General features: G+C 33.4%; 1 protein-coding gene across 2 annotated transcripts; it reads left to right on the top strand.

Moving 5' to 3' along the window:
• Positions 1–11,541: 11,541 nt before the first annotated feature.
• LOC140964873 (biotin synthase, mitochondrial) lies at positions 11,542–17,273 on the top strand. Of its 2 annotated transcripts, none has more exons than XM_073424847.1 (6): positions 11,542–11,805; positions 12,994–13,173; positions 14,228–14,337; positions 15,278–15,483; positions 16,079–16,218; positions 16,837–17,273. In XM_073424847.1, exons 1-6 carry the CDS (start codon positions 11,614–11,616, stop codon positions 17,143–17,145), a joined length of 1,137 nt encoding a protein of 378 aa, XP_073280948.1. In that variant the 5' UTR covers positions 11,542–11,613; the 3' UTR covers positions 17,146–17,273. The 2 variants fall into 2 exon arrangements, with proteins under 2 accessions (XP_073280948.1, XP_073280955.1); XM_073424854.1 differs by having other exon boundaries at positions 14,228–14,334.
• Positions 17,274–17,777: the final 504 nt, after the last annotated feature.

Below are 17,777 nucleotides of genomic sequence, written 5' to 3' on the forward strand. Positions count from 1 at the left end.
TAATAATAACTATATTTAATTTAATTACAATAATTATAATATTAATTGTTTTATTGGAATTAGAATATGTATATAAATTACGGACTTTATATTTACGTGAAATTTTATGTATAGTATATGTATAATTATAATATTAATTGTATTATAAATTACGGAGGTTAAAATTACGTGAAATTTTAAAACTTATTCTCAATTTGTTTTTTATATACTTTTTGATTTATGTTAATGAGTGATATATTTTAAGAAAAAATGATCTAGTGGCAAAAATAATTATTAGTGACATGAATTAGCTAATAACCAAACTAAAATTAATAATAAAATTAAAAAAAAATGACACGTATATATTATTTTATAACATTTAGTAAATCTCCTGGATTAGGATAGAATTGTCCTTATTCTTATTAATAATGTATTTATTATAAGTATATTATTACGAATGCATTTATTATAATTAAATGTTACATATTATGAAGTAATATTGTTTTTTAAAAGAAATTATTTAATCTACAGTAATTAGTTTTATAACGAATTTGCCATCAACAAATACGTTTTCTTTTTTCAAGCCGGAAATTTCAAATAAATTTCGTTTAATTTAAAATATGTAGTTAAATTTTTTTGATAAAAAATATAATATTTTTTAAGTAATGATTTTTTGTTTGCAAGATGACTGAAAATACGGAGAATGTGTTGTATTTGCGGGGTAGACACATATCAAATAATATCAACGCTGAGAACATCGACGCAATTTATAAAGGAAGGAGAATCACGGATTCTTTATAACTAACAAAAAATACCACGGAGTGAAGAAAAAAATGCTGCGCAAGAGCTTGAGCTGAAGAACTGATGAATTCGCCAAATACTCGGTGCAATTTTATTACATATTTTTCAAAATTGTTTTGTATATAACCACACAAATTAATTTGACGATAAAAATTAATATAATTTACTTATATTAAACTAAACACTATTTCATATATAATTATTTTAAAAAACGTAACAAAATACTTTATAATTTCATTAGTATTAAGTACACTAATATTAACTCATTCTTATATTAAATTAAATTATTTATATTAAAAATACTAACCTTGAAATATTTTCAAAAATAAAAAAATCATATTTATTATTTTTTTAATATTCAAACTATTTTTTAATATCGCGATTAATATTAAAAATATACTATTTAACTAAATTATACTTAATCATATAATGTTAGTGAACAAAATTATAATCACATTAGTATAATATAAATAATATAAACAAAATATTAAAAAAATTAATTAAATTACCTTCTCAGACGTAATTATACGGAACTTGTAATAATATCAACGGACGATGCTAATATCTGAAATAAATGACAAATATTATAAAAAAAAATTACACAAAAAAATTACTTCTTAGTATATAATTATAATATTATCAACGAAATTAAACATTACCTCTTCATATCTCTTCAAATGAAATGAATGATAAAATCAACAAATAATATTAATATATGCTCGAAGTAGAAAAGATAGATTTTGCGCATATAAATCGGATGAAAGAAATAAGTTGCGAGAATGAATGAATATGAGGAACAATTATTTTCGACGATGATGGAAAGAATACCCGCATTTCTACTTAAAGGAAGAAAACACATAGTCTGTCATGGATTTTTTTAATCCGTGCCTTAGCGACGGTTTTTGGTTAAACCATCGTAAATAACGACGGTTTTGCACTAACAGTCGCCGATCTCCCTTTTATTTTTATTTTTAAAAAAAATAATTAAAAAAGTTAAAATCCGGACACACGGATTGGACACGGATTCTTAGAATCCGTGCCCCCACTTTCTTTCTTTTTTTTTAAAAAAAATAATAAAATTTTTGAATCCGGGACATTAAGTATCGGATTGTACTAGTTTTACAAACCTTCACAACTTGCCACATTTTTTCAATGATTTTATTAATTTATAATATTTTTTTAAAAAAAACCCCACATCCTAGTACTCAAGTATGGTTTAACATACATGATTCTCTGGTACATTCACCCGTCGTTTTTCCGAGCTTGAAGTTTTCTCAGTGAAACTAAAACCTCATCCATTCGAGGTCTGTGTTTTGGGTCTGAATTTAGACATTGGAAAGCAAGTCTCATAACAGCAAGTGCTGCATTTCGAGGGTATTGGCCATTCAATTTGGTGTCCACGATCTGTGACAGCTTTTTGTTACCATTCATAAGCAGTTTCGACAACTTTATATCAACATTTGCACGCCCAGATAGTATTTGTAGCAAAACGACCCCGAAGGCGAATACGTCACATTTGGCAGTTAAGTGACCTAGACAAGTTCATAAGCAAGGTGTTTCTTAGTAAGATGATGTTCAAGGTTACACTGGCTCTTGTTCTGTCCAACAAGGTTCTATTCATCTGCTCCACCACTCCATTCTGTTGAGGTGTGTAAGCCGTCGTGAACTGTCTTTTGATGCCCTCATGTTGACAAAATGCATCAAACTCATCACTGGTATATTCTCCTCCATTTTCAGTCCTCAGACACTTGATATTCTTTTCAGAATCAAGTTCAACCCGCGCTTTGAAATCTTTGACGATCTGGAAAACATCTGATTTCTTCTTGATTGGATACACTCAACATCTCCTAGAGAAATCATCAATGAACGAGACAAAGTATCTCGCTCCTCCTAGGGATACAACCGGTGCCTGCTAAACATCCGAATGAATCAGCTCTAATATGCTTTTACTCCTGGCAGTAGAAGTGTCAAACTTTAATCTGTGTTGTTTACTGGTAACACAATGCTCACAAAAAGGTAGTAACACTTTTGTAAGTCCCGGCAACAGCTTCCGTTCTGATAGAATTTTCAACCCTCGTTCTGACATATGCCCAAGCTTTCAATGCCATAACACTGTTAATTCTTCTCCTGAACCATTTGATGCAACAACTAGTTCTGCCTCCTTGTGTGTTTCTCCCAAAAGTACATATAGATTTGCAGCAACCTTTTTCGCCTTCATAACCACAAGCGTGCCTTTCACAATTTTCATGATCCCGTTCTCGATCCGAGTTTTACACCCGATGTCATCCAATTGTCCCAAGGACAAAATATTTTTTGTCAGTCCTTTCACATGTCGTACCTCCTGTATGGTGCGAATGGTGCCATCAAACATTTTAATTTTGATAGTACCGACCCCAGCGATTTCCAAGGCATGATCATTTCCCATGAATACAGATCCTCCTGAGATTGGTTCATAATGATCAAACCATTCTCTCCGAGACGTCATGTGCCACGTCGCTCCTGAATCCATAATCCATGTGTCACAAAATTTGTGCCTGCCTGCTGCAACAGTTGCTGCTTCGCTGAATAATATTTCACCACTGCCAGAAATACTGGCCACATTTCCTTGAGAACTTTTGTCAATACTCGTACACTCTTTCTTGAAGTGCCCTTTACCGCCACATTTGAAGCAGTAAATATTTTTCTTCTTACTTCTAGACTTTGATCTACCTCGTCTTTGGCTCCCACTGGAGTCACGGTCCATAAATCTTCCTCTTATCATCGGTAAAGCCTCTGTCTGCTTCGATGTTACTAACCTATCTTCCTTATTCTTGCGCTGGCTTTCTTCTCCGAGAACCGCAGTTAAGACATCATCGAATCTTAGAAAGCCCATAAGAATATTGTGTGTTATGTTGATGATAAGTTGATCATATGAATCTGGTAGACCTTGAAGTAGAAGCTCTGTACGTTCATTTTCTCCTATTTTATGCCCCATTGAAGTGAGTTGGGCAAATAGGATATTTAGTGTGTTGATATGGTCGGTCATCGATGAAGATTCCGTCATCCGAAGAGTATAAAGCCTTCTCTTTAGGAAAATCATGTTGTGTAGTGACTTGACCTCGTACATCTTTGTCAGAGTATCCCAGATAACTTTGGCTGTTTTTATCTCAGAGATACTTGACTGTACTTCGTCTGCTATAGCCAAGTGCAGATTGGAAACAGCATTATCATTCATCTCATTCCACTTTCCATCATCCGTAATCTCCTCCGGTCTATCTCCAATAGCCGCCAAGCAATTCTCCTTTCTTAAAACTACTTGTATCTTTATTTTCCACAACATAAAATTGCTTCCGTTGAACTTTGCTATCTTGTATCTGCCCGCCATTATGTCTACAACAATTTTAGTAGACTGGACAAAATAATCCTGCCTTAAATAAAAAATCTCAAAAAAAAATCTTTTCTGATGTGGAAGATCAGTCTAGGATGCAACCACAAAACATACTCAGAATTTTAAGAAATTTTAAACCAAAACTCTGATACCACTTGTTGGTCCCACTTGCGGTAATTTGAGATAATAAAACCCGAAAATAAAGAATAAACTGGACACCGAGATTTACGTGGAAAACCCCTAAAAATTATTAGGGTAAAAACCACGGGTAAGATGAAAAGAATTCCACTATAATATTTTACGGTGTACAACCACTCACTGTGTTTCCAAAGAGAACACACTCTCTTAATACAGGAGAACAAAACACCTCACAAATATTATAGAATGTTATAAGATGAGAGAAAACTCGAATAAGGGATGATTTCAGAATGAAGGGGGAGCTCTATTTATAGAGCCTCTTGTCAGTGTGAAGACGCGTTTTCTGAAATTTCCGTCTGAAATCCCTGCGCCTTATTTTGACAATTATAAGTCAACATTTGCATCCCACGTTTTTTTTAAACGTTTCTCCACCAACCGTTATGAATATGGTCTTGCCATCTATTGGCCCACCCATTACCGACATTGTTTAGCATAATGATACGAGTTTTCATGAATCAATTCTTCCAAATGGTGTTTCTTGTCATTATTGACCATATTTTTGGATCAAAAGACAATGTGAAACAATATGTCCATATAGATTGATAACATTAAATAGAGAATCAAAGATCAATATGAATCTTTAAAATTCCGAACTTTTTGAATATACATTTGCATACAACATACATATAGTCTACACTTCTTCCTTCCAAAAACAAAGAAAGTTTTTATCAATTTCTTTTTTAGAACTTGTAATTTTATGTGAAGATATCACACGAGAAGTTGTTGTATCTTGGTAGAATATTGCCAACTACCGATGTACTAAAACGAAACATATTCTTCTTAAAGACATAGTATTCAACGCTAACCTTAACTTCCTGCAAGTTTTCTACCATCTTCAAGATTCACCATTAATATATTCTGATGTATTTCTAATTTTTGTTGTACTTCCAAATCATGATCCATTCAAAAAGCCACAAAATTTCCCGATATTTCTTTTTTCAAGCACTATCAATTCAACATTATTAATCAACCAATTTATTCAAATATTCAGAAAAAATCAATAATTTTTTTTTTTACACCATTCACCCCAAATTTTGGTTAAAAAAAGAAAGAACTAATGAATTCAATAACAATTTTAAGAAATAGTAAAGATAAACTAATAGATTTAAGAAATGAATTTAATCAGTTACTATAAAATTAAGTTTTTAAACAAAGTTTCGTACCACTTGACTCGTGAGATGAAATGATTAAATGTTATGAATGTGTAATATGCGAGTCGATTGTTGGTTGAACAATCCATATTTAAAAAGTTTGTGTAGTTAATATCACAACCTTTGTATATGTTATACTTTTCATATTTAACAAATCGGTCTGGTTTGGATTTTTTAATCTAAACTATGAACCAAATGAATTATTTCGATTCAGTTGATTTTAAACTCAATTCAAATGATGATCGACTAAAAATCAATCCAAAAAATCGATTTTATTTGTTTTTTTTAATTCAATTTATGCTCACCCATGTATGTCTTTTTGTGTGATGGTGCATGTGATGTTTAAAAGTATTGAAAGTGTATAAATTTTTATAAAACTCAGCTATTATAGTATATAAAACACATTATTTAGTTAAATAAAATAAAATGTACATTATCAATTAAGTAATAAAGGGTACTGTTTAAATGATAATTATAATTTATGTAAATTTATGTAATTTGATTAATTATATTATGTTAATAAATATGTCGAATGCGAGTTTAACAATTGATATTCAATACTCATCTCATCGACTATACCAAACATATTTTATTTTAAATTAAAAAAATTAGACATGAGCTATTTATATTATACATTTATTACTAAATTAAATTGTCAACATTAAAATATAAGGGACAATTGTCCTAAAATCCCCAACAACATTTTAAAATTTGAGTTCAGTCCCTAGTTAAGATTTTATTTTTTCTCACTCTCTGACAAAACTAAACATACGTTCTAACTCCCTGATTCACCATTGTTGCCCCTTTTATTCAATTGACCCACTTTTACTCTTTTTATTTATTTTTTAAACACTCATCCTCCAAAAGAAATCTCATTTTGAGGCAAACATTAACAACTTGAGCCATGAAACATGAAGAAGTTGTGCAGAAGAAATTTTTTAAATTGGTCGTGCTGATAAAAAATCCGTCGTGGTGATAAAAAATCCGTTGTGCTGAGAAGACCCTTGAAGAGATCGTGTTGATAAGAAATACGTCGACCTTGAAGCCGACAAAACCCTCGAAGTGTAGAATTATTGAGTGATAAGTGTTGGAGATTTAATAAAATTAAATCTATAAATCATGTGATTAAATCCATATATCACAACAGGCCAGGAATTCATGTCGAATTATCAGAAAATATAAATAACAGTAAACACGTACCAGAATCCATTGATAGATCGAGCGTCGGGATTATGGATCTTCCAAGACAACAGAGAATCGACCACCTTATTCTTGCCTTTGATGGGAGAAGAAGAGAGATCTAGAATACGTGTGCCGTATGTATTCTGTGTTATTTTCTCTGTGCCTTGGTGACCATAACCTTATATAACCTTAGCAGTCTTCAACCCATCATAGAAGACCTAATTGCATCCAGATATTGTACATGCAAAAACTGGATTGAGCTCTTGCTATCTAAACCAAAATATTCCTTAACAATCTGGTCTATCAATTATACCAATATTGAACCAAAGCAGTCATTGTTACATTTAAAATCACGAGACCCATCAATGATGACAATATTAGCATAATCAATAACATAGATCAAGTATGGATGTGTAGCATGGAAATACATAAATGTGATCTCAGAATAAAACCTGTATTTCCAACTGGTCCTCCTAATGACTCAAAGAGTTCAATAACAGACTTTCAACCAAATGCTAAACCGCAATGAAAGTCATCACTTTATTTCAGAGTAATTCAAATAAACCTTAGTCTGTACAGAAACTTAAATCATGTCAAATGAGTCCTTGCTCAAACCGAATACAAACTCTTACTGTACAGGCATATTAACTATATGGACAACACCAATGTGTGTCACATGCCCAAAAAAAATCTTGGGTGGCTAACCCATGATAAACGCATCCGCAATTATAGAGTTTGCAATAACATGCTCAATTGACACACAACCACTCTGAATTATTTCCTTCCAACTAGAAACTTCATGTCAATATCTTTTGACTTTGACAAGTTTCAGTTGTTCTTTAAATATAATATAGCGGCTTTATTATCACAATTGATCCTCAATGGTTTCTTAGACCAATGATCATTACCGGTGATAAAATTCCGCAACTTTATTCGGAGTCCAAATATCCAACTATTTCCAAATGTCAGATTTCCGATGTGTGAGCATAAAATCCTTAGTTCACTTTATGTACCGCATAACCCGATTAATAATCCAATGTCGAGTTTCTTAAGTATCTGCCCAACATTCCAATGATGTTCACAATATCTAAACAATGTTCTCTATAAAACCGAATGAGATTATCACATGATAAAATTTATATCACCACATATGTGGACATAAACATCAATATATTCTACTCAATGTTGACTTTCCAATTTACTCACTCCCACTAAAGTCAACATACGAAATTAATTTGCATTTAATTTCAAAATTTCATGCATGCATAATGTCAATGTCATTTAAAATATTGATGTTCAATTTATCAAGCTTATCAATCAAGGAACTCATACCAAATATATTTGAATTTCGAAAATTGAAAATACCACATGGATAAAGTAAAAAATCGATTTGTCCAAACATGAAACTAAAATCAAATTTCGTCTTAAAAAAATATGCAAAAAATAATTTTCAAATTCAAATACCAAAAAAAACTCAGTTCCTAAATAAAGCCTTTAAAAAAAAAACACCAACAATCTTATTGTCATTTTCCATATGATGTATCTTTCACCATCAGTTGACAACTGGCTCCTTAGGCAACCCTTTCTTTGCACGCCAATTGACGTATTTGGGACAATCCTTCTTCACATGCCCATCAGTCTTTTTGCAAAAGAAACAAGTGATCACTTTATCTTGTTTATGTTGCTCCATATGCTGTGAAGTCCCAGAGTTTCCTTCCTTATTGTTTCATTTCCTTTTCTTATTGATGCAATTACCTTGATAGTTAGATGTCAAGTGAGCACTTTCAATCATATCTTGTTTCAATCTCTCCTCCTCCTGAACGCACTGCGCAATAAGCTCATTCAAAGTCCACTTCTCCTTCTGGGTATTATAACTTATTTTGAATTGATTAAATTGCGCAGGCAGAGAGATCAAGACTAAATGCACGACTATGTCTTCCGACAATTCCAACTTGAATGCTTTTAGTCGAGTGCAAGATTTGACATTTCCATTATGTACTCCCTTATGTTCTCTTTCTCTTTATACCGCATTGAGACAAGTTTAGTCAGAATAATACTTGTCTCGACCTTTTCGTTTGCAGCGAAACGATCTGCTATTTGAATAAGGAACTTTTTGGCATCATTTTCTTCAGGAATTGCACCCCTTATAGTATCTGGAATGGAATGTTTCATAATCATCAGACTCATGCGATTTGATCGCTCCCACTTTTCCAAAGAACCCTTTTGATCAGCAGTTCCTGAACTGGTCAAAAGTGCAGGGCGATCGTCCCTTAGCGCATAGTCCAAATCCATGCAGCCGAGCACTATCATAACATGCTCTTTCCATTTCTTGAAGTTTGAGCCATTAAATACTGGAATGTTGTTAAGATTGGCAGATATAGAAGATGCTATATAAAAAAATGGAACAAAAAAAAAAACTCACAATAAATCATAGTCCATGCATATATTTAAATTAAATAAATCACAAAATATATGCATGCTGATGGTGGTGGGCCCATAAAAAAAAATACATAGCACAACATTGATATTTAGTCTTTGAACAAAAATAACAATTTGTAAGTGGTACCCTCAAATATCATGGTTATTAAATATTGATAATAAATCCGGCCAACAATATGTCTTTCTTTGGACCGACAATTGCATGATTGGATAAATCTGAAATTATCACATATTTAGTACCACATATTGTGCTAAAATTTGGCCAGAAAATGACATTCCTTTGGGCCGATCATTTTTCGCATAAATTTAACACAATTTAATATCATATAATGTGTCTACAATCTGGCAAGAAAATAATTTTCCTTTGGGCCAATTAATTTCCGCATAGTTTTGACATGCTTTAAGACCTCATAATTATGTGCTTATAATCTGGCCAAAAAAATAACCTTCCTTTGGGTCGATTATTTTATGCATAGATATAAACACATTTTTTTTAACTTATTAAGTCTGCAATCTGGCAAAAAAATAATCTTCCTTTGGGCCGACTATTTTTCGCATAGATATAAATGCATTTGAAGAAAATATATTGAATCTAAAATCTGGCCAGAAAATAATCTTTCTTTGGGCCGATTATATTCTGCATAGATCTAGATACACTTTAAAATCGTCTATTGTGTTTGGAATTTGGCAAAAAAATAGTCTTCCTTTGGGCCGATTATTTTTCGCATAAATTAAAACACAATTTATTTTGAACTTTAACAATATCTACATATCTCAAAATCACTTTATATACATGAAATTTAAATTTAACACCAAATTTGAGATGCAAGATATCAATTTAACTTAAAATTTTCACAAGAAAATTTAATTTACCTTAATTGGGCCAAATAAAGCATAATGATCAAATATGCAAGAAATAAAATATTTGCACTTATAATTATTCGTCCACAAATATTTTATCGAAATAAACAAAGACGATAAAATAATGAATAATTCCATATTAATTTTATTTCATGCAATTAAATTTTGAAATGGTCGAATTTAATTTTCACAAATCAGAATTGCGGAAGTCAAAATTTAATAAAAGATTAAAATTCTGGATTTCAAAATTTGGACAACCAAACAAGGTCTTAAATTAAACAAAAATCCCCAAATCCCGAAACCCTAACCCCAAAACCGGCGCCGCCACCTCCTCCGACAATATCAGTCGGGGCGACCATGACCCATGATCGCCTTACCATCTCCGACCACATCCATACCATCTCAGACCACAAATCTGCCTGAATTCGATCGGAATCTTAAATAAATAGGACGGAAAACGCGACGCTAAAAGTTCCGAGATTCAGTCGAAAATTCGATCATGTTGACGAGGTTTTCGATCAATATATAGTATGGATACGAGCGCCAGGAGATGGGTAATATTTCCCCTCAACAGCCGGAACAAAAAAGCTACCGGAGAACCTCCGATTTGCCAAAAAAAAACGGGCGATCCAGACCAGAATCGTAAAAAACAAATTTTCGATTTTTTTTTAAATTCGAAAATAAATCTAAATTTTGGGTGTAAAATTCGAAAATACTATATCCGAAGAGCATGAATGTATTCAGATCCAAATTTAGAAAATTTAAAAATCAGATCTGAATCCAAAAATTTACAGAGAAGAAAATCGTCTCAGATCTAATAATAAAGCATACTTTTCTGTTTCGATCCATCAATAAACAAAAATTCTCATAATTCAACATGAACCTGGCTCTGATACCACTTGTTGGAGATTTAATAAAATTAAATCTATAAATCATGTGATTAAATCCATATATCACAACACGCCAGGAATTCATGTCGAATTATCAGAAAATATAAATAACAGTAAACACGTACCAGAATCCATTGATAGATCGAGCGTCGGGATTATGGATCTTCCAAGACAACAGATAATCGACCACCTTATTCTTGCCTTTGATGGGAGAAGGAGAGAGATCTAGAATACGTGTACCGTATGTATTCTGTGTTATGTTCTCTGTGCCTTGGGGACCATAACCTTATATAACCTTAGCAGTCTTCAACCCATCATAGAAGACCTAATTGGGCTGGGTTTCTACACATAAGGTGGACCATACCAATTTATTTAATACTTTGGAAACCCATAATTAATTAGATCACTTTATTGGGTTCTTTATTAGATAGCCTGTCCATGTACAATTAATTAAATTATGCGAGCCCATAAAATAATTCCAACAATAAGAACCTTGATAGAATTAGACATGAGCTATTATATTATACATTTGAATACTAAATTAAATTGTCAACATTAAAATATAATTTATTTAAAAATAAAAGCACATTAAGTTGTGAGAAAGTGTGAAAAGCAACATTCTCTATTTTTTTTAATAATATATTTTAATAATAATAATAATAATAATTCCCAAGTGCCAACTATTTTGTAGCAGTACACTTCACTCGGAGCTCTCCACTTTCGGATTCCCCGAAGAGCGGCGAGTATGATTTGGCTAACGCGTTCAATTCGTCGCCCGCTGATCCGATTTCACTTCCAATCAGCGTCTAGCTACTCGGCCTCTGCGGCGGCGGTGGAGGCGGAGAGGTGTATTAGAGAAGGCGTGAGAAATGATTGGAAAAGGGAGGAGATTAAGTCTATCTATGATTCACCTGTTCTCGATCTCCTGTTTCATGCTGTATTTTACCTGCTTTTTTCTTTTCTTTTACCGACTTTCGTTCTCTCTGTGATGGGTTGTTGTATATCGTGCTAACTGGTAATGTGGTTGTGTTTGGCATCTGTATGAATTTTTTGGGGGCTAGAAGGCTGCATCAATGGAGTGATGAGTATAAGAAACCAGTATTAGTGAAAGTGTAAAGTACATTGTTAGATCGTAGTATCAATCGATTACGTACAATCAACAACATATCAAATCAAATATATATTTTTTTAAAAAAAAAAACTACAGGTGGATACTAAATCAGTAAAGGTGCAGTTTTTGGCAGGACGTGAACATAAACCTCTTTAATTATATGGGCTCAGCTATTAAAACTAGAAGTAGTTAAATAACTTCATTTGATTGTGATGTTAGGGAGTAGGATTGAACTGCTGTTTATTTATTCTTATAATTTAGGAAAAGTAAATTGTTACCCCTGATCTATAATTGGAATGTATTGTCATATCTTTTTTGCTGCAGACGCCCTTCCATGCATTTAAACTAGTCGCGACTTTTCTTGTTTATCGGCAGATCCCTTAATCCAATTTGTCGTGCATATAGGAAACAAGTAAACTGTAAACCTTGAGGTTGCGTTTGGATCGACGGATTTCAAATCCACTGAATCCAAATTTCTTTAATTGTTTGGATTGACTAAATTCAAGTGAATTTCGTATGTCATGTTAAGTATCATGTTAAGCATTTTCAACGGTAATTTTGATGAATTTCAAATACACTCAGATCTTTGTCCAAATTAAAATTCTTTCTCCTAATCAAATTTCTTTCCAAATGCGACCTAAAAGTTCCAAATGTTGTTTATGTTCCGATGCCATACGTTTCTGTTCCAAGGTACAACTTATCCTTTCTCCTCTATATCGTCTGGTTAAAACCTTTTTACTTTTTAATAGTTTTCTTGTTTAGAATGAGCTTGTCATTGATGCATCTGGGGGCCTTTCTTGCTATTACTTATTGGTACCGTATGGCAACACACAGCCACACGTTTCTGTTTCATAGTGCAATTTATTTTTTTCCCTGTGTTATGTGGTCAAGGCTTTTTGTCTTTTCAATTGTTCTCTTGAGTGGGCCTGTCATAGGTAGGACGTTTCTTGTTATTAATTACCAGGCATTGGATGATGATTTATTGATTTTATTAGGACTGTAATGATTTTTCAGGCTCAAGTTCATAGGCATGCCCACAACTTCAGGGAAGTGCAGCAGTGTACACTTCTATCGATTAAGACTGGTGGATGCAGTGAGGATTGTTCTTATTGTCCCCAATCTTCCAGATACAGCACTGGCGTGAAACCACAAAAGCTTATGGGTGAAGATGAGGTTTTGGAGGCAGCAAAAAAGGTGAAAGAATTTTGTTGGTATAAATTTGATTGAATAGTTCTATAATTATTTTTCTTGCTTATCAGGAACAGCTAATTACGAAGATATTCTCCAATAAGATAACAGTGAGGGGGTTAGATTGAGAAGTAGCTGTAAGGATTCCCTTATGCCACATCTTAGCCTGCAAAAACATCTGATATTCTTCATTTGAATGCATTTATTAATCTGCACATCAACAGATTATTTTTTATTCATGCTCCTGTTTATTTCCCTTTTCTTTCTATGTACCCTTTGTTATACTGTCCTAGCTACAACCTGCTAAGGGTAGGGTTGGGCATGAGTTTCATGGGGGGATTTTCCAAGTAGTGCTTGGAACAAAATAATAAAAAAGTGCCCCGGTACTTTAATAGGTGTCGGGCATCTAATTGGCGTCACTCAAGGAGTTGAGGACCATCCTATATTAGATGGATGGGAAATCTGTCATTATTGTGGGGGAGTTTAGAAGTTTCTATTCATTGAGATGCATCAAATAATAAAGATTGAGCCTCTGAATTAATTTGTCTGGCCATCTGTATAATCTGATATCTTTCCAAAAGCAATTGCCTTTTGGTTCAAATCAAGGAATAAACTTTCTTCTGTAGTTTCAATTCAAGGGATACCTTGATTTTGGGGACTTGAAGATATTGTGGTCCTGCCCGATTGCATATTCCCCAGTAATCTTGTCATCTTTTGTAAGAAATCTGCAGAGCGATACATCTTGGTACCATATAAATTGTTATAAAATCAAACTAAGAGAATTCACATAGCAATCAAGTATCCACTTTGAAACTTATATACGCCATTATAATGTACTTTCTCTGTCAATTGCAGAAACTAAGGTTTCATTCTTAAAATGACATTTTTCTCCAAAATATTTGCCTTACGTTAGAATTAATGGTATGTACAACCGTGGGTTTCAAAATTTAAGAGATTCAAATTTCTCATTTGAAAATCTCATCCAAAACCGTGTAAATATTCATAAATTCAGTATGGCATGCCTTAACCTTACCTCATGATTGTCTTGGACAACTAACAGGCAAAAGAGGCTGGTAGCACCCGGTTTTGCATGGGTGCTGCATGGAGAGACACAGTAGGAAGGAAAACCAATTTCAACAAAATCCTTGAATATGTGCAAGAGATAAGGTGGTGCGCATGATATTCGTAAATTTTGATTCTGTGTCATTATCCTGCTAATTATTATTTCTCATGGTGTCAAACTTGTAACTCCTTGCATAAATATATATTTTTTTTACCAAACCATAGGCTTACACAGAGAGTCTGTAGTTGAGAAATTTTCTAAATAGTCTCACTGTTTTTTTCCCGTGGCAGAGCTCCTGGTTCCACGTAGTTTGTATAATTATTTTTTGGTTTCTCAAATAGTTTCCACCAGTAATAACTTTTTTATGAGATATTAAAATATCAACCTAGTAATATTATGTTTGGTTGAGTCATTGTATGGATTCATATATAGAAGTGAAGTGCATTGCTTTTGAAGAATTTAAATGAGTTTTGTCAAATTATGATAAAGAGAAGCACAAATCTTAATAGAAAGCGAGGTGAGACATTGGTTCTATGTGAATCATTATCGTCATGTAGTTAGGATGCATCTTTTAGAAACTATTCATCCGTTGTAGCCTACTGCTTGGTTGTGCAAGACAATCCTTTGAAGCTTCATGTTCAAAAACTGTAAATAAATCTTGTGCGGAGTTGGGGCAGTGGGATGAGGATGATTTTGTCTATTTAACTTGGTAGTATATCATTACGTCTGTATTTGGATTTTCTGTAAGAGACATCATGTACTAATAGCTTGGTTTGTTGCCATTCCAGTTGAATGGGGGACTGGTCCTAAGTTGATTTCTTTGACAGAATACTTTCCACTGTTTATATACTATAACCTCGAAAAATCTAGTCGGTTCAGAAAACAAGTAATAGAAAATTTTCTATGTACCATTAATTAGTGATTCACCTTTATGGTTATTTTAGATTCTTCGTGGAATCGTGTTATTTTCACTCTGTAAATCACTGTTAGCAATATTTTCCCATTCGCATGTTTTCTAAAATTGTCAGAAACAATTTCCATGGTAAGGGGCATGGGAATGGAGGTCTGCTGCACTTTAGGGATGCTGGAGAAGCAGCAAGCATTAGAACTTAAAAAGGCTGGTCTTACGGCATACAACCACAATCTTGACACTTCAAGAGAGTACTACCCTAATATTATAAGTACAAGAACCTATGATGAACGTCTGCAAACACTCGAGTATGTCCGTGATGCAGGCATCAATGTCTGTTCAGGTAATTGGAATTATGTTTGTACAATCCTCCCTCTTCAATCCATGTGCGTCAGCATTCTATTCGTATAGGTATAAGCTTTTTGTTGTCAGCATATTTCTCTACAACAAATTACTTGGGGGAAATTACTTCTACATTCCTCAAGATTAGATTAAATGAAAACATATCCTATGATATTTGAATAATTTCAATTTAAGTTTTTAGGAAAACATCCTATAAAACTTCAATTCTTCACACTTCATGGGTTAAGTGAATATGTACACCTTTGAGGTTGTTAATATTGCACTGGTTGAGGTTCTAAACAATCCCATTATGATGGAAGCCTGGAGGTTTTGAATACTTGCAACATCACCCTTGAAGCTTGAATTATTATCAAAATAGCAACCTTCCGCGAAATGAAATGGGAAAAATATAACTTTGAGGAGTGTTGGAGTTTTTCAAATGTTTGTGGAAGATTTTTTATTTCTATCTTACCTCCTGTGGCATAAATAAAATTGACCGAACTGAAAGGAGGTTAACCATATCTTCAATTTTGAGTTAATATAATCTAAAAATAAATCTTTTTAAAAATACTATTAACTTTCGCTTTCTGTATCAGGAGGAATAATTGGACTTGGTGAAGCAGAGGAGGATAGGGTTGGTCTATTGCATACATTGGCAACTCTACCTACCCACCCTGAGAGTGTTCCTATTAATGCACTGCTCGCGGTAAAAGGCACTCCCTTGGAAGATCAAAAGGTAACTCTTATCAAATTTGCATCACTAGATCTCTAAATAATATTTTATGCAAGTGACTTTAATTTTGTGTTAGAATCGAGTACATTAAAATTAAAGAAAAGGTCGTAATTGAAATGACTGAGCTATAAGGCTACAAATGCATGAGATGGTTCAGCTAGTTGAATATGAACCAGCAGAGCACCTATACGAAAGTTGTAAGAGGTGGTATATGCTGTACAAGATGAAATTGATTTCGCACAGAGAAAGTGCCGAAGGTAAAAATTAACTCGGCATGAAATTATTAAGTGTGACTTTTGTGATTTGTTTGGGTGAGAGTCTAATTTCAGATAGGCCTAAATGGATAAGAGAGATTTTCTACCCATACCCAACTTGTTTATGGAATTCTCTGGTGATTATGAGAACCTTTAAATGTGAACGTCAACTATTAACAGTGCTTCTCTAAATTCCTCTGAGACAGAGATGGAAAGTGAAATAAATAAGACATGCTCTATAGTTTGTTTCTCTGGTCTGTTAGCTTTCTTGTCTTGAAATGCCACATGAAATTTCCTTCTATGAATGATAGATTCTGCTGAAATTAGAAGAATTATTTCCATCTCACTTCCTTACTGGTTCTTTCAGCCCGTTGAAATATGGGAGATGATCAAGATGATTGCAACGGCACGTATTGTAATGCCAAAAGCAATGGTCAGGCTTTCAGCTGGCAGAGTTCGGTTCTCCATACCCGAGCAGGCGCTCTGCTTTCTTGCTGGTGCAAATTCCATCTTCACAGGGGAGAAGCTTTTGACGACTCCCAACAATGATTATGATGCTGATCAGATGATGTTCAAATTGCTCGGACTTGTTCCAAAAGCTCCCGATTTCTCATCGAATTCAACCAAAGATTTTGAAGCAGAAAATATTGTAGTGGCTGCTTCAAGTTCTGGCTAATAATGTATGCAGTTCTCTCATGCTATCTAATAATAGAATTTTTGTTGCTGATATTCACTGTAGCGATTCAGAAGTTGCAATTTGACTCCTCCTTGTGCATTTTGTGTATGGTCATACTTTGCATTTCAGAGTGTGTTCGTGAATGTAGCGGTAATGAACCATATATGCTACCATGGATCTCGGCGTGGTTGTAGCCATAAATCGACCACGGTCCATGGACCTGTGCTCCTCTTTTTAGCACTGAATATACTAGCATGGTCTGACCACGAATTCGACCATGGACCCGTGGTATGCTCGATTAGATCTATGTATTTGGTCAAAAAAGTTTTAAAGGTAATTTAAAGGGAGGTTAGTTGCTTCAAAAATTTAATAAGTTTTTAAGGTGATTTCAACCCAAAAAAAAAAAACTTTATTCATCAAAATATTCATTTCTTCAAAAATATCTTGTGTGTTTTGGAGAAAAAGATATTAAATTTTATTGATAATTTCGGTTTTTATATTATGAAAATCAGTTGATTGGTTTTTTTTTTTTTTTTTTTTTTTAAAAATTGAAATCCAAATAATGAAATTAGGGTTGATCATGGTTCTAAAGCCAACGGTTCCGGTTAGCCCTTGATGAAAGGTGGAGTTGA

Source organism: Primulina huaijiensis, chromosome 2, assembly GCF_012295235.1.
Source record: "Primulina huaijiensis isolate GDHJ02 chromosome 2, ASM1229523v2, whole genome shotgun sequence".
Taxonomy (NCBI): Eukaryota; Viridiplantae; Streptophyta; class Magnoliopsida; order Lamiales; family Gesneriaceae; genus Primulina; species Primulina huaijiensis.